Below are 26,715 nucleotides of genomic sequence, written 5' to 3'. Positions count from 1 at the left end.
TTGTACGATTATTTTTTTTTCTTTTCCGTGCCCTGCCACTATCTGTAATGAAAAATATCTTAATCCATCTTTTAAACCTTTACATACTCAAGTGTATTTAACAAATGGGTTGCTATATTTTCTGGTCCTTCGGGACCATTGATACCAGCACAATAAGTGTTGAAGACTGAGTACCGCTCAAGCCGGGTGCTGGAGGGCTTATTACTCTCTTCCAGATATTATATAGTAACAATTGAGTAGAATTTCTCTACAAATAAGTATAATTCTAAATTTTTGTAGTTGCTTGTCATGAAGTTTCATAATTACAAAAATCACAATATGTAATTTTACATCTTTTACATCTTATTTCCTTCCATTTATTTTGTCTAACTTTTGATTCTGCACTAAATTACAATGAACACTTCAAACCACACTATAATAATTTCAGAATGTCAGATGTATGGCGGAAGAGGGGCATATCCAAAATTGAGTTTATAATACCATTCAAGAGTGAAACATGTATGTTCTTGATATGTAAAAGAAAATAAATGTTTGCAACATATCTTTCTTGTTTCTCAAATCATTCTTTCGCCAAGCAGATTAAGGGTTAAAATATGGGTTTCCTTTATTACAAGTAAAAGTAATGTATGTCCTCCGAGATATCACACTCAATTGCAAACCTGAAAAACCTTTTTCACATCATAACACTTAGAATGTTGATATACTAATCAAAAGATCATTTATATCTTAAATTTAAAAAATGACTAGGTTATCTATAGAGTAAACACCTTTATTATTAATATCTGTAAAAGTATTTTCCCCAAAACATTTTGAATCGCTTTCAAATAATACTAGTATATTATCTGGAGCAAAATATTTCGGTCTGTTATGACAGCCGGCGTTTGATACTTTTTCTTGCATATTAAATATAAATCATATTTCGTAAAGAAATAACGAAAACAAATATTTTTAATTTAGCACTTTTTTCTTATAGTCGCGTATGAATTTACAACTTCATTCATAAAGGCAAATTGACGTCATTCTTAAAACGCAATTCAGAAATACAGGTTTGTTTTCTAGCACCGGTGTAAAAAGTAAATAATCGTATTTGGTATGTAAGAATAACCAGTGTTTGAATGTTTTGCTGCAAACTGACTGATGGAAGTTGAGATTGAGATAGGTAGAGTTACAGCCATCAGTGTCTAGCGTGCACCCCAGTTAATAAACACATGCTTCAAATTTTCAAGTTTATAAATTAGATATTTCAATTAGTAGTTATTCAATGCAAATTTTGGTAATGTTTTGTCATAAGGATATGTTAAAAGGTTACTAGGCCATTCGTACTATATTATTTAATATTTTCGTGTGAATTCTGTTTGCAATGTTATGTTTTTTTTGTTATTTGTATAACATGTATTTCTTTATTCTTGGAGGAAATAAAGAAATCGTATCTTATCTTGGTTATAGTCACAGTTATTCATCTACGATGATTGTTTTTAACGTTATTTTATTTTATTTTTCGGCGTATCCGGGCTTGATAATATAATGCGATGAATAAATGGGTGCGTTCCTTGATCTTTACATTCCCTTTTCGATATTCATGTTCTAATATTAATATTAATTTAGCAGTTACAGTTTCAATAATAAAGTTGAAGCTCTCCAAAAATTCATTTCATTTAAAATATTGTTGTAGACCTGGTGAGGTTCTGTAACATGATTTTATAAATAATTTAGCAAAAAACATTTACATTGCAAAATACTCAACCCTCTAAATCCGAATACCTTATACTTTCTACTGAACCAACGACTTATGATAACATTGAACAGACAGATTCGTCTTTGATAAAGTCGATTAACAACAGCTCTGTGTGTACATGTATAATAACATGAGAACATCATATATGTCATCTCCCTCAATGATAGATAACAAATATAACAGAGACAATTTGTTCCATACAAGTTCAAGATTTGTAGAGCAATCTATTTTAGGTGTCCCAATTTTTTTAATACAGAATGAAATTTATGCCTCAAAACTCTGATCAGTGTCCTTATCGATTTATTTGTAAACAGAAAAAACTGTCAAAATTTTACTAAAATAAAATCATGCAAATAAACTTCAAGTTTCAAAGTTTCAAAGTTTATTTCAATCAAAACCATTAGGCTTAAAAGCCCATGAGGCATACATATACAAAACTTTATGACGAACAGTTTATACATTTAACAATAATTTCATTTTAACAATATATCTTGCAAACAAAGTTTACTTTGGAGAAGGTTTTTTCAACCTTATTCACCCTTACCAATTGTGACATATTTCGTTACCTCTTTCCAGTTTTAAAGTCAACCTTTTAACGAAACGAAACATAAAGGTGACTGACTGGAGTGAACATAATACTAAGATAAACTACATGACCAATGTACTTTTCTGTGTGATAAGACTATTGTGCTACATATGAAAGACAACTTAACACAATACACATTAATATCCATTATATAAATACAGCACAAAAAGTGATAATGCATTCGATAAATTAAAACTTTACATGATTAACAATCTAGATAAATATTTGTATAACATATACCTTATTTCAATTACCATATAATATTTCGTTACGTTTTTTAAAAGCAGTATGTATGAAAGTTCCAAGCATTCTTACTATCATCTGGTTTTCGTTATTCATCAATTCTATAAATTTGTACATATTTGGCCGTCGCCAATATTTTGATAATATATATTTATGTCTAAGTTCATCGTACAACTTGCATTCTATAATAAAATGATACTCGTCTTCTAAGACGTTACAAAAGTTACATAATCTTTCATTTACTGGTATAGTCGCCGGTCTTGACCAACGACCTGCTTCTATTTGCAGTCTATGTGACGAAACTCTTAATCTAACAAAAGATTGACAAAATTTACTATTTGTAAAGTGTTCTAAGTAAGGTTGAAATCTAAAATTTGAAATAGTTCGATAAAACAATGCTCTACTAGAATTTTCTAATCTATCATGCCAATTCTGCTTGAACTGATCGTGTAATCTTTGTTTAGCTAATGACAAAAATAAATTACTATTACCAACATTTTGTTGCAACCATACATCATAAAATACAAGTGTACAAAATAAGTTTTTTACTAAAGAGCACCAATTTTCTTTACTCGGTGCATTTTCTAAATCATTTTTGAGCATATTATATACCAAAGACACATATTTATTTTCTTCTGTATGTACAACTTTGACCCAATATTTTATTATGTTATAATAGTGTTTTGTCTTAAAACTAAATCTACCTAGTTCACCGTAAATAAAATCATTTTGTGTGGTCTTTTTCACTCCAAGTACTTTCTTGCAAAACTGTAAATGTACCCTTTCTATTGTCAAATTTTTAGCAAAACCACACACTTCACTTCCATAATTTAGAATAGGAGCTACTAATTTATCAAATAAATCAAATTTATGCTTAGGAGTTATATGTGAATTTATACAAATATTTGTTTAACTTAAAAATAGCTTTTTGAGCTTGTCCAGCTAGTGTACTTTGTGCTGTAGATAAAGATCCACCACTTGTAAAAACAATACCTAAATAAGTAAACTTACTAACTATTTCAATTTCTTCATCGTCGCAATAAAATTTAAGATTTCTAGGAATGGTTCCACCTCGTCTAAATATCATTACTTTTGTTTTTGTTGTGTTTACTTTCATTTTCCAAGTTTTACAATAATCTGCTAATAAATTTATATTCTGTTGCAATTCTTCTGCAGAGTTACCAAAAATTACAATGTCATCTGCATATAATAATATATATATTTTAAACATGCAAACATCTATTCCCTGTGATCCACTGTGGATGTAAATATCTTCTAAGTCATTGATACAAAGTGAAAAGAGGAAGGGAGATAAGCATTCCCCTTGTCTAACGCCAAGCATGTATGGGAAATCACTACTTAATTTATTCATATATTTTACTCTTGACTTAACTGATTGATACATAGACTTTATGATATTTAAAATATTTCCTCTAAGACCTAATTTTATTAATTTGTACCACAAATTCTCTCTAACCACATAATCAAAAGCTTTAGAAAAATCGACAAATAAAGCAAACAATTGTTTTCCTTGATTTAAAACATGATTAATTAGACTATTTAACACAAAAACATTATCTACTGTACTCATTTTTGACCGGAACCCAGCCTGAGCTTCAACATATACATTATAATTTTCAGCCCAATTCTTTAATCTATTGTTAAGTACATGCGTAAAAAGTTTACCCAGACAGCTCAATAGTGTAATGCCACGGTAATTATCTACAATATTAGCATTACCTTTTTTATATAAAGGGATAATATAGCCCTCTGACCAAGTCTCAGGAAAATATCCGATATCAAATATTCTATTAAAAAGCTTATGTAATACAGGCACTAATACAGTTTTACCGTTCGTAAAAAATTCATTTAACAAATAATCTGGACCACTAGACTTATTATTCTTTAACTGTTTTATAGCATGATTTATTTCATCATATGAAAAATTGTTGTTTAATTCCTCAAACATAACATTAAACTCATTATTCTCATAACGTTCTATAAAATGTATGACATCCTCATCTGGAACAAAAAATCTACTGTCAGGATTATTTATTGCCTTAAAATACATTTCAAAGGATGACAAAGATAAATTTGTAGTTTTAACACATGCAGTTTCTTTCAGCATGTTCCAATATAGGCGTGCATTTTCAAACCTAGCATTAACAAGTTTAGATGTTTTTTCTTTATCATAATTGAAACGACATTTTCTAACAGTACTCTTATATATTGACCGTGCTTGTACCATATTTATTCTATTTAAATCACACGGGTCATTTCTATATCTATTCAATAAGTTTAAAAATACATTTTTCTTTTCAACACATTCATTATCATACCACGGGCTATTATTTACATAACTAGGAATGCTTTCACAACCTTTCATAACAGTTTTTTTAAATAATGGCGATGCAACTTTATCAATAATATTTTGAAAATTTTGTAAACAATCATCAATATCTTGTTTTGTAGAACATAATGTGATATCATTTGACAACGAATCAAAACAACTTGACATATCAACACTAGACAATTCTTCAACAAACTGTGACTTATAATCATTATTCCAAACATAGCGAAAATTTACACATTCTTCATCTTTCTCAGAAGTGTCACTGTTATGAACAACTATTCTCGATCTATCTAAACTAAACGTACAGCTTACAAGACAGTGATCTGATAATATATTTGGTATATCTATCTCAAATTCATTTATATTACAGAACATTTCGGGTTTACACAAAACATAGTCTATAAGGCTACAACCACGATTGTTAACAAACGTATATTTTCCTATATGTAAATCATTACCCCTTCTGCCGTTTACTATACGTAGACCTGACTGTTTGCAAAAATCTAGTAATTGAATGCCATTATTATTAACATGGCCAGCATCTTGAGAAAAACGTTCAATTTCATTATCACATATATAATCTTCAGGGAGCATATGTAACATATTTAAATGTACGTCATTATCGTTTGTAACAAAGTCCGGTAATAATGACGTGCGTGCATTGTAATCGCCAAATAATGCATAATAACAATTGTTATTTGAGTTATTTTCTACATCAATAAGTGAATCTGTTATTCTGTCAAATATATCATTTTCAACCATAGCTTGCCTACTACTGTCATCCGGTAGAACATAACGTAAGCACAAGAAAAAGTCTTTTTCAATTGATAATTTTTCCCCTGATATCTTAACCCATATAACATCATCCTGGCTTGTGAAAAATAAAGTGTCATCCGAAATCAATTCATTTTTCATATAAATAACAATCCCTCCCGAATTACGTTTACTAGAACTTTTAATTAATTTTCTGTGTAGAATAAAATAACCAAACCCGTCAACATTTAAATCTGAAAATTCATCACTCCAGGTCTCAGTAAACATTACAATATCATTATTACAAAAGACACGTTTCAAATAGTCACTTTTTAGTTTGTTAGTTCTTTTTGTCACTAATCCTTGTATATTCAATGAAGCACATCGCAAATAAACCTTCTCCACGTTGTCCTAGTTATCAACATTGGAGTTCAATGGGTCAACCTCGTGCTGAAGTCTATTTTTAGTAACTGGGGATTTCCGTTCTCTGCTCTCAGATAGACTTCGACAATAAGGCTTTGATGATTGTGTCCGCCTTACACTACGGTTACGCGCACGTGAAACATGTGCCACTCCTTTGTCCGCTCCTGTGTTATTAGTAGGATTTGACCTAGTTATAGTTGACTCAGTGATTTGTGTATTTGTGCCAGCGGATGAAGTTATACAGGTATTAATACTTGAATTGTCACAATCACTATGTTTATAAGGTAACTGCTGCACATTTCCATTGCTAGTAATACTGTGCTTTGTTAAATTTCCACTATTTTCCACAGACTCATCAAATATTTGATTTTCATGCTGGGACATTGTCACGTTGGAAATATTTTGTGAGGGCATATTCACTGTTGTGTGAGGGGGCATATTCATTGTTGCAAAGCTTTGAGGTGGCATATTCACTGTTAAGGGAGGGGGCGTGTTCATTGTTGGAAGAGTGTTCACATTCACTGTTGCTGGAGGACACATGTTCCCTGATGCTGGAGGAGGCATATTCACTGTTGCAGAGTTTTGAAGGAGCATATTCATTATTGAGGGAGGGGGCATGTTCATTGTAGCATTATTTGGGGGTTGCATGGTGCCTAATGATGTATCATGATGTTACACAGAAGTTTGAGAAATGCGTCCGGATGAATTCATATCGTATGAAGTAGAAGGTGGCATTTGAGCATTTAGATAGTTTGAATATTGCATAGGCACACATTGTATCATATTAGCATTTTGACAGGAGTTCATAGCCTGCATGTGCGGGGGAAAAGGGACAAACACAGGGGGAGGGCTAAAACGCACATTTGTATGAGTGCTATTATTTTGCATAACATAACATAAGTCGTACATTGTCGTCTGCCAGGTTGTTGCTCGATGTTGTCAATCATTTGGAGCCTATTACCGCTAACACATGCATTCCATTCTGGAAACTCATCGTGCAAAACACGACCATCTACGATAAGTTTAGCAGGGTAGACTATTCTTACTTTTGAGTGCCGATTGAGTGACCTGTACTGCTTAAATTTCGGCCATAGTCGGGATCTCGCGTCCTGTATTTCTTTTGGGAAATCAAAGTCAATAGACACCCCAGGAACATCTTTTAACCTGTTCACTCGACTCATTACGTGATCAACATCTCCGTAATCCCTGAAATTGGCTATAATTGGTCGTTTGTTGATACCTGGTCTATGAGCCCCGAGCCTATGTGCACGTGCCATATATATGTCGTTGAATTCAATGTCTAATCTACGCTCAAGCATAATACATAATACATGCGAGAATGTTTATTAGAATTGCTTCGTGTTATATCATAGTTAGCATATAGACAATAAAATATAAGTCATTAGTATTATTATTTATTCCTCTTGGATATGTCTCGTTAAAACATTTTTGATTAAAACCATCAGCAATTAATGGTGTATTTTTTAGATTTTTTTTCATTTACAAGGTAAGGATGTAGAAGCCAAGCACATCGTTTTTATCTTAATTTAAATGTCACTTAAGCACTACAGTGTTAAGTTGTCCCTTTCAATTTCACACTGAATTTCATTTTCAACTTGTTTGCTTCTTTCAACTGTATAAAATTTCTTAAAGTATTGCATGTAAATAAAGTAAGTATCCGCTGATTTATTACATGTATTATGTGTACTACCTAACCGCTTGTCCGAAATTCAGCACAGGTGATGTAGTGGTGATTGGGTAAAATTTATTATCTCCAGATAGAAGGCTATTACAATCTATCACAAATCACATTAGGTAAGTTATATAAAGAGCATCGAAACACGAGGCTATCTGATTTGTACGAGGGGGCGTATCCCCCGAGTATTAATCAGATTGCCGAGTGTTTTGATGTTCTTTCTCTTTTGTATCATAGTCAAACATAAAAACATGTTCCTGGTGTCACAATATGAAGCCCAAGGAAAAAGGAACCAATGAACGAGCATCTGAATATGATATTTCTATCGCTTTCCCTTTCTCTGCCGTCACAATAAGTAAACCCCAGCAAAAATGAGCCAATCAATGGGCATGCTCTGGAGTGCGGGTAACTAATACCTGCCCTCCAGTTAACGCACTGTGCATATATATATGTATACAATTTAACTCTGACACATTTTCAACAGAAAGGTCCCCAAACTATGATACAATGCCAGGTTAACTCATATTGTGACCTACAAAATTATGTAAACAAAACACAAGAAACGGAAGTAGAACTGATATTATAACTTCCTTCAATAAAGATTACCATGAAAGACTACAAGGTGGTAAAGTGTTGAAAAACTCTCTCGTTAAATGCATTTTCAAAAAATAAATATCTATAAAACTACCCTTTGTGCTGTAGTATGCGGTATGACGTCACGAAAAGAGTTCTTCTTTTATCAATGCACGAGTTGTTCTAGAATTGCTGAGTCACGAAAAACTTTTGATCTGTTAATAAAAATGTTTTGTTTAATGGAGAAATATTTATTTCCTTCTATAATTTCTAGGAATTATTGAGCTTACTCCTTAATTACAGCATAATTTGCTGTCCTACTTTTTCGACAGCGGTAAATCGTTTCAGCATTTATTTGGATATTGCGCAATAATACCACGGGGCTACAGCGATTTTATCAATTAAATACGTTCATATTTTAACTTGGATAACTTAATTTGAAAATGAAAAGAATAAATATGGAAGTTTTTAAGATATCCCGACAAAGTATGGGAGTTTCATAGGATCAAATTCATGGACTATTTCTTGGGCTGTTATTCGGTTGAGGACACTTGCTCGACTGTAGCCGACGAAATCCCATGTGTAGATGACATAGCTCTGAACGCGCCTGAGTGAGGGGTAATAAATAATTATAACATGCCTTATCAAACAAATTTATTTTCTAATTTCTTATATAAAGCGTCGGTGGTGTAAAGGTTAGCATGGTTGCCTTCCAAGCAGTCGATCCGGGTTCGATTCCCGGCCGACGCATTTTTTTTATTTGACAAAATGTAACCATTATTTATACTATAATATCAGTATTTAGTTTTGAGCTTTTATTTTTTACTGTCATCCACTTACCATATCTATCGCCCTTTTATGTGAATAAATTGACTTATATAAGTTTATATGTATAGTAAAGGTAGATTAAAATGTAAAAATTTATTAATTCGTTCGTTTCCTCCCTATATATGTATGTTACCTCCCTTTATTTCCCAAAATCTATTACTTTATTGTGCTTTTATCAAACTTTATACTTTTAGACTTTAAGATTAAAATTATTGAGGAGATTATAAATTATAAATTTAAAAATTATTTTTTAATGCTTTAAATTTTGATCAATTAAAACAAATTAGCATTCGGGCGTATGTTTCCCCGCCTAATTGCTCTTGTTTTAGTTTGTTTTTCTACGTACACTCTTTGTTTCTGTGTGTGCTTAGGTGCCTATAGCTTTAACCAAATGCTACGGTGCCCCATCGATTTCTTGCAAACATGTTCACACGGGTGTTGAGCAAATCAAAAGCACTGTAGTGTTTCGTTAAAAATTCATTGTTTTTTGATGGATTTAGATGATAATTATTGATTTTATGCCGACTGAATTTTAGATTTTTTTTCTAAACGATGTAATTTAAAGAAGCAAAGACTTTGCAAAGATAAGTGCAAAAACATATCAAAACAAAAACAACAACATATAAAAAATAATATTCAAAAATGTTGAAAATATAAATAAAAATATCTGGATCTGCTGCAACATGTGGACATGCTGAAGAAATTACACAACCGTAGTTTACCCTATCACGGTATAAGATATATTTATCATACAGGCAAACAAGCATATCTTACTCCGTACATCTCACAAAACTTACCGAAGATTTATTTATATATCGTTTACACTGACCGTATAGTCAGTATGCAGTTGACATATTAATAAAATCAAAAGGTACGTACATCAAACCAGAAAAAGGGAAGACAAATCTTAAATAACTTGAAATATACCTGATTATAGATAGTTCCTAATAATTATATTTATCTGCCTTGACAAATGTGGTTGCCATTGTGATATTCACTTTAATTACATGTATATTCATTTTCATAATATCATCTATTAACTTAATAAAAAAAATTTAAACAATGCCAAGCCGCTGATTTTCCATAAAGATTAAAACAAAAAAACGCCTTTTTAAATTTTCCCAAATATTTAACAAATCTGATTTATCTTAATAAAGATTAAACTGCTATTATACAGAAATACATTATTAAAGGGCAACAATCCAATTTTATGGTCGATGAATGTTCGGATACGAGTTATACATCTTTATTTCTAATTTACCAGCACCTATGGTTCTGATGTATGGGGCAATAACGTCAATCAGGTGCCAGGTATGTCAAACAGACAAGTACACTTTACCTTTTTGACGATTGGAGCACTATCGTCAAATGTGTAGTTGTATACAGTTTGAATATTCAAGAGATTATGCTGTATAATTTCATTTTCGTGATTACGTCACTGCAACATACTACACATATGAAAAAACACACCCAATAATTTCGTGATTTTAAGGGTTTTATTTTATAAAGTGTGTACCTTTATTTATCTCCCCGCATACCGTTTTGTCAGAATCAACAGTGGTAATTTAGAGCTCAAGAACTACCTTCCTGCAAAATCTGAGGGTTGTAAGCCAGTGAATTTCTACCTTGACCTCTGACGTCAAAATCAATACATCGTGGACAGGCATTCTTAAGCATTTCCGCAGACAAGCTTATTTTGTAAAATCCTTGTGACCTTGACCTTTGACACAGTCACCTTAAAATCAATTGGGATCATCTCCTGGTCATAACCAACCTTAAAGATCCTGTTACACATTTTTTATGGTGTTATATCATAAATATGATGCTTGTATTAAGATATATCAATATTGTAAGTTCCAATAAGGATATTACCAAATTTAAAAGTTCATGTAAATAAAGGGAGGTAATAAAAAAAAAATTTCTGTTAAGACTAAGTCAAATTTTTCAATGAAATGAATGCATATATTTTAATGATTACATATAATATGTAAAGATATTTGCAGTACATTATTATTCATATTCTTCGATGTTTGAAAATTGTTTTATAAGCATTATTATATAGAAATATAATCATATACTTTCATTTAAGTATTGTACAACCTCAATTACAACATACAGGATCTTTAATACCAAAACATTTATGAAGACAGTTGACAAAAGCATTCTAAAGCAATTAAGCGGACAATCTTTTTGAAATTAAAGGCCCTATGACCTTGACTTTTGACCAGTGACCTCAAATTCAATAGAGGTTATCTCATCATCATGCCTAACATCCATGCCAAATATGAAGAATGTGGGTCAAAGGATTCTTAAGTTACTGGGTGGACAAGCTATTTTAGTCAAGGTCCCTCTGGCCTTGATCTTTGACCTAGTAACACACAAAAAGTATTTGACGGACAAAGAAAATCCGACGGACGGCCAGACGACCGTACGGACAAGCTAATTCCAGTAACTTTGTTGTGCGGGAGTATAATAACAGCGCCTTCTTTGTGCACTTAAAATCATGTACAATTAGTTACTAAAATAATGATTCACATCTTTCATGATTAAAAGCAATTTCCAAACTTATATTTTCATTAATGTAGGAGGGATTAATAAGTTTAATACATTCGTAGAACTCGATATTTTGTTTACACAATTGAAGATTTGTTTTCATTCATTTTTGTGCAGTGTTAACCTTTGCCTGTTGAATGATAACAACCGCTCAGCCAACAAGCACATTTTGCTCTTAATTCCTATACCATAGACACAAATAGAAATTCAAGTTCGACCACTTAAATCACCCGCCATACAGTTCAGACCCGTGAATTAGTGATTTATATCTGTATACTTGATTTCGGCAAGGCTACTACAGAGGTTTGGTTTGGGGATCAAACAGACATCTCTGAGTTTAAAGACTGCTCAAAAGAAAAGTAAGCTAGATGCATTGAAGTAACGAGGGAATACATTGAACAATAATATTGAAACTATTTTCCAATCTTTGAGTTAAACCGAGGCCCCGTTATGGATCAGGATCAAGATCAGGATCAAATTAAAAAACTGAAATATCCTACATTGTTTATCCTTATAGATTAAATATCTAATATTAATTGGTTAAAATAGATAAATACAGAATCCCTAAAGAAAGCCCAACACGGCAAAATTGAAAATGTTGCAGGCTCGGTTTGATTGAGCCTGTTCATGGACGGTACTGGAAAGTGCAAGTTACCGTCCACGCCCCCTAGCACCGGCTTAAGCAGAATTCAACATTTAAACGTGAAATAGTAAAATTTTGAATTTTGAAACATCCGCAGATGTGTTCATACGGCGGTTATCATGGAACCTTCAATGTGACACTTCCGTGCCATTCCACGAAAAGCGGCGTAAGGTCCCCAAGTAATAAAAAGCGTGTGCCCTAAACGAGAAAACAATGGGCGGAACTAAATAAAATGGAATTTTGAAAGGGGATCAGAGGTTATGAAGCCTGCGTATCACAGATAAGACGTCAAAAGACAAATTTAAAAAGCATGCAACATATCCTAAGGGTGATTCAACATTATTCAAGTAGGAATATTGGAACCACCCGACTAGAAAATGCCGAAAAGTTGAAACTAAAAATACTACAAGCACAACAATAATGTCGTGCTGAACGAACTTCAAGGATCAAAAATATAACATCATTGATTAAAAACTGGACTTGCAATATCAAGTTTATGAAATTTAAGAATAAACTTATTCTTATTTTGCAAGATACAGTCATTTTACAGTTGATCCAATAATTGATCCTGAGCTTAAAATTGATCCATATTTTGATCCAAATATTTTTTTGTATTTTTTATGTTTTTGTTGATTTTGTCCCAAAATAGGTTTTTTCAATGCAAATCAGATTTTTTTTACATTTTGAATGTGTATCATTTCTTTCTAGCCAGAATTTAATTTTTTTGTAACATAAAACAATCAAAACAAGAAAAGCATTGATGCAAAACATCAAAGGGCGTCCAAGCAAGAAATGCAGCAGGTGCAGATGAACTAGTAGATATATGATGACAAGATATTCTTATAAATTGTTCAATGGTTCATTGGTTTTTACCAGTATTGTATATCACTTATGAATGAACGAACGAAAGACATTGTTCATCATTTATAACTTTGATTGGCATGCTAGAAATTAGAATATTACTTGTTATTTCTTTATGATAGTGGTTATTAATAGCAACGGATATACATGTATACAATCATTTATAATCCATATGAGTAAAGCATGATCAACACCACACGCGTGTAATTGTCCCTTATTATGTTATCGCTATTAGCGAAGACCCCCTCTTAAGCTAACTGTTCACACTTAGTAACAATATGACACTTGTTATATTACCATGTTGAGCATAAATGTTTATTATACACTAATTGTAATATCATTTTTAATAAATAAAATACAGATTTTATGAATATTGTTTTCTTTCTTTTTTTTGTGTTTTATGCACTACTTTAATACTGAGTTTTTACGTTTACTACTATTTTAAGAATTCAATTGTCATAATGACCGACGATTATAAGTCAAAACTTAACTGGAAAAAGTCAGTAAATTATGGTTAAACTTTCAATATATAATATTGTTTATTCTTAAACCATATACATGTACATTTGTATTTTTCTTTATCATTTTTTAAATTATCAATCAATTGAATAATTCATAAAATCTGATTTGTAACTTTGAATAATTCCTCGGCATCTTTACTAAACACGAATAACAAATTAAATAAAATGTTTCAAAGTTGATAGTGTCATATTAATGCCATAAAAATGTACATTTTTTCTCAATTATTGTACATATTTATTGTTTTTATCTCATATAGATAAAATAAAACATGCGATTTGTGTTGTTGGTTTTTTTTTCGAATTGTATGTTTATGTATAATAATAATCAATAAATTTGAGAGTTGATCTATTTTTATTAATTATTGTAACCAAACTAGCTAAGTGACAAACATTCATTTTGAAAAAAAGCTTATTTATCTGTAAATTATTTGTTCTGTTCTGTAACGATATCAAACATCTACTCCAAAACCGGAAGAGACCGGACAATAAACGTGTGGTACTATTCGCCGGTCGTCAAAATAGACCAGGAGAGACCGGGAATTACCGACAGGAGTACATCCCTCTATAAATAGATTTTCGGATTATTTAGGTCATCAACTCAACATTCTATCTACAGCGTTCGAAATAACATACCATAATAACCCACTGTGTACTACAAAATGATAAATAAAAATACCCCGAAGAGCGCGATTTATTGACGGAAAAGGTTAATTAATTTGAAAATGTTTGCATTGCGAAATTCTCCAGTTCGCTATTCATTGTACATATCGCGACTAATTGATAATCAAGCACCCTCATACCGATCGGAATGATCGGCTTTTATTATGAACAACTATAAAAGGCTCGAGAAGTTGCTGTCGCCCTTTCACAAAATCTGATTTCATTACATAAAAGGCGCCGCGCTTCGGCGCGGACGCCAATAAAATCAGGAACACCAGATCCTAATCTTTACTTAGTGAACGCTGGAACTCATTGAACTTCCCTTGTATTTGAAAATACATTTTAATCCACAAATATTAAAAGTGCCAGTCTTGTGTGAGTTTTTCATTTTGGTATCCCGTGAAAGATTTTTTCAAACAATCAGTTATTTTCCACATAGAATGGCCATCGTTTATTTCTTTTCGTGTTTTTGAAAGAAATACAGGTAAACAGTTGGTTTAATCTAGTATGAAAGTAAAAATACCATTTTGCTTACATTTTGATATTTGCCTTGTTATGTATGCAACATATTACATGTATATAATTTATATCTGACCAGTTGGTATTTCCAATGTTATCATTGTTCTTTTTTTAAAACATACTACATGTATGTACTAGAACTTTCTTAACTGTTGTAGAAAACTCATGCATAATATTTAGATAGAAATTTCCGGAATGATCGTTATTGTTGAATTTGCTAGATTATGATTACTGTAGAAAATGGAAGACTATTCTAGAAACTTCTTAGTTATATTACAAGTTATTTCATATATTGCTAGCATTATTTAGATAACAATCATTTCAAATGTTCCAATTTCTTTAATCATTACAGAGACGTTGCCGTGACTTTGAATTCTACTTAAGCCGGTGCTATGGGGCATGCGGTAACTTCCACTTTTCAGTACCGTCAACGAACAGGCTCAATTAAACCGAGCCTGCAACATTTTCAATTTTGTCGATTTTGGCGGTCTTAACAATAGGTTAGATGTCATTAGAATGTGTTGATGAGTTTTGCATGATAACATAAGTACCAAAACATACATAGTGTATAATTTGCATGAAATTAGACAGTTAAATACGTAGCACTATTCTTTAAATATTCAAATACATATATCATGTACATGTAAAGATCAGATCAATAAATATTTGGTTTTGTTTTGTGGTCAGATATGTCATTTCTAGGGTCTGACAAATTTTTAAAGATGATTTTCTTCACTTTCTCTCAATGTTTACATTAAATCTGCTAATTGTTCTTAATAGACTTTTCCTTGTTCCCTTTTTCCATTATCAATATTAAGTACATTAAGATCGAAATAAATTGAGTACAATACTGAATTTTATTTGACGCGTACACAGCTGTCAAAGTTGGAGGTAAAAGCCTAGTCCAGTCAAGGTTTTCTAGCTCTGTATGACTCTAATAGAATCAGTATTGTTATATAATGAACTCTATATTTTTGCATAAAGAATTGTTTTGATAATTTTGATAGAATTTTGATTTCCAAAGTACGATGTGGATTTGTTTGTAAGTATTTGGACGTGGGAAATCAAAAACGAGACTAGACGGAGTACAATATATTTACATGAATATTTTGGATCCAGAACATGATAACGAGGCTAAATTGATAAGATTAGATAAATAACGATTTATATTGCAAGATCACATGGTTAAAATCCTGGATGTTTGCTGGTGTCAATCTCATTAAAGTCAGATCACCGTTACTCTTCGTTACGTAGCGTATGGTAGTGAAGCGAAAGTTAGGATATGATCTAAATGAAATTGCATTAGGATATGCAAGAAACTCTATTAAAACTCTTTGAGTTATGTTTATTACAAACACATTTTTTATTTTACCATTGTAACAACATAAATAATAACGAAAATCTCAGATATTATACGTTATTACCCTCCACCAACACATTAATAATGCATTACAATGTGTATTCAAAACTTGAGCCAGTATTCAAGAGCCATGGTTTTAGCTGGCGCGACGGCCAGATCAGTTAGGTAAACTGGAACCCCCGTCAGGTAGGCAGTGTACGCGCCATTCTTGAACACGGTTATTCGCACTTTTGTCACCTTAAGTCCTTGCATGGAACTGAAGTCAGCTTCAACCTACAGCAAAATAAATGTATAAAAAAGTGAAAGTTAAAGTAAATGTCTTATACTCTATAACGTAAAATAAATGCTTAAGCCTGCGTAAATTTGATTGCAAGAATATTGTGTTAAATCGTTTCATCAAAGAAATTAAAAGAATTCAAGCCGTGTATAACATTACTTCTGGCATCATTTCTTCCACTACAATAACCATTGTTGTCATCGAGATCATTAAAGTGAACAAAATTATCCCGTAATGAATAATACTGTCATCACAATCCTGATCATAATCCTTGCCAGAAGTATCGATATCTTTTATTATACAATCATCATTATCACTCTCTTCATTCTCTGTCTCCTAATTAACATCAGCATAATATAAGGATCTTACATCGGCTACCAGTACAGACCGGAATATCAAGCCCGAGGGTAACTGTCTACAGCGGTAATGAGGATCTGCCGATTAACTTCCGCTTAACAGTCACCCAAGAGTTAGATATTCATGTATGTGACGACAGCCGTTGTTTGGTTCTTTTTCATGCACATCAAATATTAATAATAATACGGAAAGAAATTACGAAAACAAGCATTTTCATGCAACACTTTTTTCTTATAATAGCATATGAATGGCGTCATTTAAAACGCGCGATCTGTCTTACACGGGGGTGAGGGAGTAGGTAAGACAGGTATTTTTTCATCGGTATCAACAGTATATAAATAACACATGGGTTTGTGGGTAACAGTAAAAATATCATCCCGAGGAAAATACTGTTACCCGAGGCGTAGCCGAGGGTAACAGTATTTTTACGAGGGATGATATTTGTACTGTTACTCACAAACCCATGTGTTATTTATTTTATTACCCCGAATAAAAATACTGAGATGATCTGAAATTGTCAACTAAATCTAACTGTAATAAAAATAAACCAAGAGTAACAATAACAAAACTGTCCTTACCTTTTAAGTTTTAAGTGTACTTTACTGTAGGCCTACTTGAGAAGTTTTCTTTTTCTTTTATTCTTTAAGCAAGTGATGATATCTACAAATCATAAACATACAATAAGCTAGGTTTTATTTAGGAAACAAAACACTAACCCATTTACACGGTTATGATCTGTGAAATCTGATCCTTCTGTTTCAAGAATATTCTTTGCATGGTTTTTGACAAAATAACGATGATATCCTATGTCCACCATATCTGTAACGTTTCACTGATTAAATTTGTTAAATAATCCTTTGTTGCATGCTTAAATCTTCTGCATGTTTCAGTTTGACACATAATTATTTACATTTCAATCACTTCCGTTGAAAACGGATGTTCACTTTTTGACTATTGAGCAAAAAGATATTTTATACGCGAAAAGCACACCAGGGTACAAACAACTAAATTTTACAAGTGTCATAGGGACTCCAGAGGAGAAATTGATGTCCTATCGGGGTTTAACGTCGAAAATAAGAATGAATCGAGAGAAAAAATGGCGGCCATCTTATTTCATTTTATTTAGGATATAGACCACGTGACTGCTTAAAAAATACTGTTACCTATGTAACAGTACAAAATTTTTAGTCACGTGGAACACTTGCATTAACAGTAAAAATAACTCCCAGAGGCCTATGGGAAATTAGCATTACGAAAAAAGTGAGGGGTAATAATATAAAATCATGTCTCATATGCAATAAGGAGTGGGATTTAAGCAATTATTTTGAATATGTATTGCAATTTTTATTATCGTTTTGTAAATGATAGTCAATTACAGTAATCTGAACGTTTAACATTCTATTATCATCATCAACATCATCATTAGTATCATTATCATTTCTTTTGTCATACTGGTCATTTAATAACTTTACCTCAGATTCATTTTTTACTGTTTGCATTCATTTACAAAAAAAATACCAATCATACTAAATTTACGCATGTTTTATGTCTATTTTGACATTAACGTTTAATGAGTCACAAAGTTAGGTTATTCTTACCGATTTCACAATGGGATTAACTTTATCCAGTGTATGGGCGTAGACATTTTGTATTTTCTTCAGTTGGTTTTGCAGAGTGTTGTTCTTGGCTACTATTGCACTGCCACAAACTATGAAAAAATAAGCGTTAATCATAAAATCACGAACATGTTTTTTCTTTTGTTTTGCCTGTTTTTGTCTTGTTTTTAACTCATTTTTTTCATGTCACAGTAGTCGGTTACAGGCTTTCCTTGATAACTAACCAATAACCATTTCTTTCTCTGCAGATGTTTGATAACCCATATGATTACTGAGGGACGAATGGCCACTTGACTAATGATCCAGATCAGTTTAGAAATTTGGCAACGCCAAAGGCTCGAACCACCAACCCCTGGATTAGAAATCTAATACTCTTGCTACTTAGCGGGTTGACTCTGTAAAAAGCCAGTGTACAATCGAATTACCAAAGCCAGTGTACGTCAAATTACTAAATTACTTAAAGCATCGGAATATAGTAACGGTAAAAGCAAAACATTTGCCTTAAATTCCTTTGTTAGAAAATCATATTTTATAGTATAAAATATATCATCATATATATTAATACCTGCTGTGAGAACTTCATTTTCTGTTGGAAGCAGTAGCGGTCTACAGGATGCACATTGCTGCATGCATTGTTTAACCTTTGGATCAATCACTTCGCGCTTCCTTCGTCGTTTTCCGAAGATATCTAAACGAAAAAGAAATAAATAGATGGACGGAGGTAGTTTGGGTATTCAAACAATCAATAAATCGTGTATGTTCAGAAAGATTTGTTACTCTCCGTAGCTTTATTAATTATATCCCACAAAGAAAGAAATATGTTGTCAAAAATTGTCGAGTATGAATAATTTCAAGATATAACTGTCAAATCTAATGCCAAATAAACCCCATTTCAAGCTGCTTAAGACAAAGAAATAATGATATCTGGTACAAAAATTTTACAATATATAGTGAATGACTTAAATATTTATCACAATAGCTCGGACATTACACATAAAAATAAACTATACACTGTATGTACATACATTATTTCATTAAAACCTAAAACAGCTTTGGAAAATGGTGGTTTCATATTTTTGGTCGAAAAAAAATGTAAACAGCAAATATAAAAATTACCTTTCAAATCTTTCAGTTTATCTCCAATGAGTGAGGCAGTATTGATTTTGAAATCGTTGATGTCTTTGTCAAGCTTTTTCAGACTATCCGCAGCTTTTTGAATTCCGATTTGTATTTGTTTAAAAAGAAACTAGAAGACAAAGTAATCTTGTTTAATTACAAATTTTCATTGAGTTAACTCAAATTATTTAAATAACACCAAAAGAATGGATTCCTTGTGGGAAAATCATGCGTTTTTTTTATTTCACCGAAATGTGCTTGATAAGAGAAAACATTATTTACATAAAAGAGAAAAATAGCCGTCATAGCATATCCATTTTTTACCATTCAACAGATTGTTCATGGTATTGCTTATGTCTCTGAAACAATCAAATAAAACAAAGGCAAACATGTAAAGTATTCTAGGCAAGCCATAATATATTTCAGAAACCAACAAACTATCTCTTCCCTTTTCCCTTATCATTGCTAAATGACAAAGAGATATCGGACTTTTTCATTTGTATCTGTTGATGTATTACGATGATCTTTATCCTTAATGTTATGATGATGATGATGATGATGATGACGACGACGATAATGATGATGATCATGATGATTTTAAATGTGATGATGATGATAAATTTAATGCTGATAATGGAAATGGTGATGATAATGACGATGATGTTGATGATGATGATATTGATTCTGCTTATAAATGTGATGATAATGATGAACGACAAGTATTATACTACCTCAAAGTCTTCTTGCGGCAACTTGAGCGACTTGAAAGCAGTGCTTAGGTCTTTGAAGAAGTTGATAAAACCACCTGCTTTGTCTCCAATTAATTCTACAGCAACATCAACTTTCTTGCCTATTTCATCTAGTGTTCCCTTCAGATTTGTATGTGGATTCGCGAGATTCAAAATGTCTAGGAATGTCGGCGATTTTCTGTCAAGATACATTTGTTTCAATATTAACATTTATTCATTTTGAAAGATATTAAAGATTTTATTTTCTGATGAATTTCCACTTGACACATGCACTTGATTTCACATTTTTAATCACTGTTACTTCAATGTTATTCGTTAAAGTCGGGTTAATGAAGCTAATAGGGTTTCATATATTTGTTTACCAATCTTACAAGCTCGTATGATAAGAGTTTTGAATAGTAGACGTATAGTCAAAAGTACACAACTATACACTTATCTTGTTAGAGTTTAAGTACAAAATGTAATTCACGCAAGGCATCTCAAAATAGTGGCAGTGTTTATATTATATTTCTCGCATCGAGCTGTCGGTGTTATTTTAGACGCAACCATTTAAGAATGTCAGATCAATTAATAAAGAATATAAATCGATATGAAAATTGGTGTAATACTTAACTTACTTGCATTTACTCAGTGCACATGACTTGCATAAGTTTACTTGTGACTCTATTTTGAGTTTACAAGCGTCTACTAAAGGCGTCAGTTCATTACTGGCCTCAATAGTATTATTAACCTCGACTGCAACTTGTTCTAGAAGTGTTTGCCGGAATATTGAAAGAAATACTGAAAATTGTAAGAAATCTATGAAAAGCTTTATACAACATATGCGAAATGTTTTATAAATTACCGCAATTTTATGTTCTGGAATTATCTTAATCAAGTAAGTTTTCATAGCAAATTCTCCTCTTAGCTCTGCTACATACAGAAACCTCAATGTCGGACGTTCATATAGCACCCTTCCAGTTTCAGTGATGGAGGCGGACCTTACGTACTTTATTATATGTTATTTAGGGACCAGGTAGGCAGTTGAGTAGAAACCACACAGATTTTGTAAAAGCTGGCTTGATATATATCAAAACGCTTAATTCCTTATTTAAGTCATTAATCATAAACACTATTGATAAGCAAAGCTATATAACGAAATACAAACGCTTTGAAGATATTTGGTAAATTGTTTAAAAGTCTAAAAAACGGATATTGCTATAATATATTTCAAACAAACGGCAGACATATTAAGCGACATTCAGTAAGAATAAGTGAAACCTCTTACAAACCTTTAAAGGAATCCGGACTGATTGGTGTAAATTGCCCATAAGTACTTACAGTCACAAAACACACTAGAAATAGCCCTGATAAAATCATTGCTCCCTGTTATTATGAATGCTCTGTGTAAGGGTGTATCTTCCGAGTAGCGGTCAGCTAAGTAAAACGCTAGAAGTTAAGAGAAAGTAAAATATGCCCCATGAAAATGTTTCTTCTTTTAGATATACAAAGCAAAGTCAAAAAATATAAATTTAGTATAAACAATATTCAAAATGAAAGTTTTTTATTTTGTCATCAGAAGTCAATTCGTTTTATTGAATACGATTGACAATACGCCGTCGAGTATATTTATACACAATATGTGTGTAGCGAGCCATAAAGAACGTGAAAACAAAAGTATCCTTTACGTCAACGTAACAAAGGTAAGGCATACGAAATGTTATCATTTTACGGTAACGAGACGTTACGTTAACACAATGTTCATGGTAAACGCCGCAGTCTTGTCTTGTTATTATGTAAATTTCGAGTATTATAAACCTATACATTAATTTAAAAAGAGGAAACGATGATTAAAACCATTCTATGTTTACAATAAAACGGTTGTCACGTGTCGCTCATCTATATTGTATGAAATCCTGAAATAATTTAATATACTTACTTTAATATACTTACTTTGGTTCTCAGAATTTTGCTGACGGTCCCTTATATACATATTTTGTAAGTTTAAATAACCCGAGGGTTAGTTGAAAAAGTAAACAGTTCTATTAATTAACACGGCCATTTAACGTCATTTAAAATAATAATGAGCCGCCTTTAGCCATGAAATAGGATTTATTTCCTACACGAATTGCAACATATTGTTGTACATGTTGATGACAAATAAAAATTATAAAAGAAAATTTTGTGGAAATCTGTGAAAGTTCATTAACCCTTTACTTCATATTCAAAACTTGACTTCCCAGCCATGCACTCACACAAGCTGTTACCCGTAATACCCGAGAAGAAAAAGTTAATAGTAGTTTTAGCTGTGTTAATATGACTCTTCTAAAGATACTAGGACATACTGGGCAAATAGGCAGGCTAATATAGGGACATACCACCCTATCCTTCCCACCAACGGATCACGGGTTCGAGCCTGTTGGGTGACGATTACCTTTACTCCTAGTAGACATTTTTTGACAGTAAACAGTAAAATACATTTTGCAATAACTGTTTTAACTATGCAAACAAAATCAATAATCCAAGTGACCCACGGCAATAATCTGTAAATTTCGACCGGAATGAATCATGTTTTTATGAGAGTTGGGTAGTCTATTTTATATCTTTATCCTAAACATTTTTCACTGTCATTAAAAGTCAATCTCTTGAAATAAACTACGTATTAAACTGAACTTGACAGTTAAAAAATCATGTCACTAAATTGCTAATAATAAAAAATACCCAGAACGTTTTGTAACTGACTGGCCAAATTGGAAAAAAAAAACTATTCTAGCGGTTTGCAAAGGTCAATGACATTGTAATTTCCACTTGTTGATGAAACCATCTGTTTCATATATTGAAAACATATTTCAAAAAGCTTAAAGCTTTGATATTCATCATCATACTAGATGATAAATTGAAATGTAATTTATTTTCAAAAATAAACAAAAATAACTGATGTTCATCGTACTATCCAAATTGAAAAAAAGTATCTATTCTTGCGGTTTGCAAAGGTCAATGACATTGTAATTTGAACATTTTGTTTCATACATCACACACATAGTTCAAATAGCTTAAAAGTTTGATATTCATCATAATGGTTGATAACTTGAAATGCAAGTTATTTTCGAGAAAACAAAACAACAAAAACAACTTATGTTCATCGTTTACACCCGTAAGCACTTACAATTTAATATAAGTGCAGGTAACTTTTTGCCTGTCCTAAAAATTCACTTTTACGCTCTTAAAAGTATCAATTAGATAATTACTCAATTAACGTTAATACACAATCACATGTACGTATCAAGGAACAAAATTGTATATTTGTATCAATAAAAGACCCGAGATTTCAATAAAAGGGATATTGGTCCTTATGTAGTAGATACAAGCCGAAAACTGTCCATAATGTAAAGTATTGAATTTAATTATGCCCGGGTTATATTTTCAAAGAACTGTATATATATATATATAGTATATATATATATATATATATATATATATATATATTATATATATATATATATATATATATATATATATATATATATATATAATATATATATATATATATATATATATATATATATATATATATATATAACCATTTAACTTGTCAACGAACATTATATTTTATGTTAAATTAACATCTCTTTTAATTCATAGCAAACTCGTGTTATTATGTTTATTCTTTATAAATTTCAATGCCTAAGATCTGTTGTTATTCTTTGATAAAAAGGACAAAAGCATTTGAATGTAGTTACACAAATGTTGTTTGAGTTTATTGTTTGGTGTTGATTTTGTTGTTTTTATTGTTGTGTTGTTGTTGTTGTTGTTATACATTTATTTATACATCCATCAGTTTAATGAAAATGCAACTGCTCTTTCAGAATGAACGAGTATTCTTTATCTTTTTCGTGGTACATCCGCTCTTTAAGACCACACGAGTATTTTGGCGGGAATCTTTAACTAAAGATTACCTTATATTGAACAACTTGTGACTACTGAATTATAATTCAGAGAAAGAACTAAAGTTTGTTTAAGTATCAATACTACATTGTCATTTCGTCAAGTTAGGACTTGTGTCTTTTTTTCTTAAGTGACATTTTAGGGGGGTGGATAATGCATTAGGAAATATTATTAGCCATTTGTTGTCCGTATCTGAACATACTCGGCACATGTATCATATTTCCAAAAATATATTACATCAGGATATATTATCGATCAGCTTCATTGATGTTCAGAAATAGTCGACAGGGACAAATCGAACACAACGTTTTCGTCCAATGTGTAATATGTAGAAACTTTAAAGACACATTATGCCTCAGAAGCAAATAAATTTATACTTATAGAAAGGTATCACAAAGAAATATACTAAATTAGAATGCAAATGGTGGCTTTGTGCGACTCTTTGCCTGATTGGAGTAAAAGCTTTTATTTTGTGTCATTATCCCCAATGAAAATAAGTATTTTAGAAAAAAAAAGAGTTGGCGAATGATCTGAAATCTGCACCAGATCTACATTGAATGTTACATATACCAGGGTTGTCCCAAAATGTTGTATATTGAAAATATATCTTAGTCCCGTAGTGTCAAGAAACCTCAGTCGATCCTCAACTCAATAAAAACAAGAGAAAGAAAATTGTTATTTTTATACTTATTTATTCATAATTGATTTTAAAATACAAAATAGTACAGAAGAGGAAGAAAAACAATAATATGAATATACGCAGTGCAATAATGGTGTTTTATTATATATATGATGCTCAAATTAAGATAAGGATATAACCAATAAGGATATTACCAAATTTAACATTTTATGTAAATAAAGAGAGGTAATAAAAATATTTTCTGTAAAGACTAAGTCAAATATTTCGATAAGAAATGAATGCATATATATAAATGATTACATATAATATGTACAGATACTTGCAGTACGTATTATTCATATTCTTCGATGTTTGAAAATTGTTATATAAGCATTATTATATACATATATACATTTTCATTTAAGTGTGGTGTACAACCTCAATTACAACTTACAGGTTATTTAATACCAAATACATGTATGAAGACTGCTGACAAGAGCATTCTAAAGCAATTGAATGACAAGCTTTTAAACACTAAAGGCCACTGTGATCCAGTGACTTCAAAATCAATAGGGGGGCACAAAATGGTCATGATATGCCAAATATGAAGACTGTAGGTCACAGGGTTCTTACATACGTTATTGGCGGACAAGCTCTTTTGAAATCAAAGCTCCCTGTCACCTTGACCTCTTACCCAGTGACCTCAAAATCAGTAGGGGTTATCTAATGGTCATGGCTAACCACCATTACAAATATGACGACTGTGGGTCAAAGGACTAACTTAAGTTATTTGGCAGACAGACTTTTTGAAGTCAATGCCCTTATGACCTTGACCATTTTTACCTATTGACCTTTAAAGTCAATTTGGGTCATATACAAGTCTTAACCAACCTCAATATCAAATATGAAGACGGTTGACAAAAGCATTCTAAGGCAATTAAGCGGACAATCTTTTTGAAATGTAAGGCCCTGTGACCTTAACCTTTCACCAGTGACCTCAAATTCAATAAGGGTCATCTAATAATCATGCCTAACATCCATGTCAAATATGAAGAATGTGAGTCAAAGGATTCTTAAGTTACTGGGTGGACAAGCTATTTTAGCCAAGGTCCCTCTGGCCTTGATCTTTGACCTAGTAACCACAAAAAGTATTTGACAGACAAAGAAAATCCGACGGACGGCCAGACGACCGTACGGACAAGCTAATTCCAGTAACTTTGTTGTGTCCCGGGAAAGTAAAATAACGCCCCTTCTTTGTGCATTTAAAAATTTTCATGTAAAAATTAGTTACAAAAATTTAATGATTAAACCATCTTTCAAAATGATTAAAAAGCAATTTCCAAACTTATGTTTTCATTAATGTAGGCGGGATTAATAAGTTTAATACATTTTGTAGAAACTCGATATTTTGTTTACACAATTGAAGATTTTTTTTCCATTTCATTTTTTGTGGAAGTGTTTACCTTTGTCTGTTGTTATGATAACAACCGCTCAGGCCAACAAGTTTACAATGTTAAAGTTGTTGAGAATTGAGTACCGCTCAAGCCGGTGCTTTAGGGGGCGTGAGGGAATGTTTGCACTTATTCATTATTCCTCATGTACAAGACTCAATCAAACCGAGTCTGGCAATTCTTAAGTTTTTATTTTGTTGTGATTAATGCTTCCGAGGGATCACTTTGTTTCCAAGAATTTTTTAATTCCCTATACCATAGGCAAAAAATAGAAATTCAAAGTTCCCGACCCACTTTAA

The 26,715-nt window shown here is 31.8% G+C and overlaps 1 protein-coding gene and 1 non-coding gene across 2 annotated transcripts; one reads left to right on the top strand and one right to left on the bottom strand.

The window, feature by feature from the left end:
• Window positions 1-9,040: 9,040 nt before the first annotated feature.
• Trnag-ucc (transfer RNA glycine (anticodon UCC)) lies at window positions 9,041-9,112 on the top strand. The gene has a single exon. It is a non-coding gene; the product is annotated as a tRNA-Gly (tRNA).
• Window positions 9,113-16,409: 7,297 nt separating this feature from the next.
• Window positions 16,410-21,844, bottom strand: LOC132718875 (uncharacterized). Its single transcript, XM_060702605.1, has 8 exons — window positions 21,694-21,844; window positions 21,040-21,202; window positions 20,405-20,600; window positions 19,674-19,803; window positions 19,123-19,245; window positions 18,540-18,649; window positions 16,744-16,920; window positions 16,410-16,580 (listed from the first exon to the last, which is right to left on the bottom strand). Exons 1-8 carry the CDS (start codon window positions 21,779-21,781, stop codon window positions 16,410-16,412), a joined length of 1,158 nt encoding a protein of 385 aa, XP_060558588.1. The 5' UTR covers window positions 21,782-21,844.
• Window positions 21,845-26,715: the final 4,871 nt, after the last annotated feature.

Source organism: Ruditapes philippinarum, unplaced genomic scaffold (assembly GCF_026571515.1).
Source record: "Ruditapes philippinarum isolate M1 unplaced genomic scaffold, ASM2657151v2 ctg6439_1_1_1_1, whole genome shotgun sequence".
Lineage (NCBI taxonomy): Eukaryota > Metazoa > Mollusca > Bivalvia > Venerida > Veneridae > Ruditapes > Ruditapes philippinarum.
Note: the sequence above shows the minus strand (reverse complement) of the source record. Positions and strands in the feature narration are given on the sequence as shown.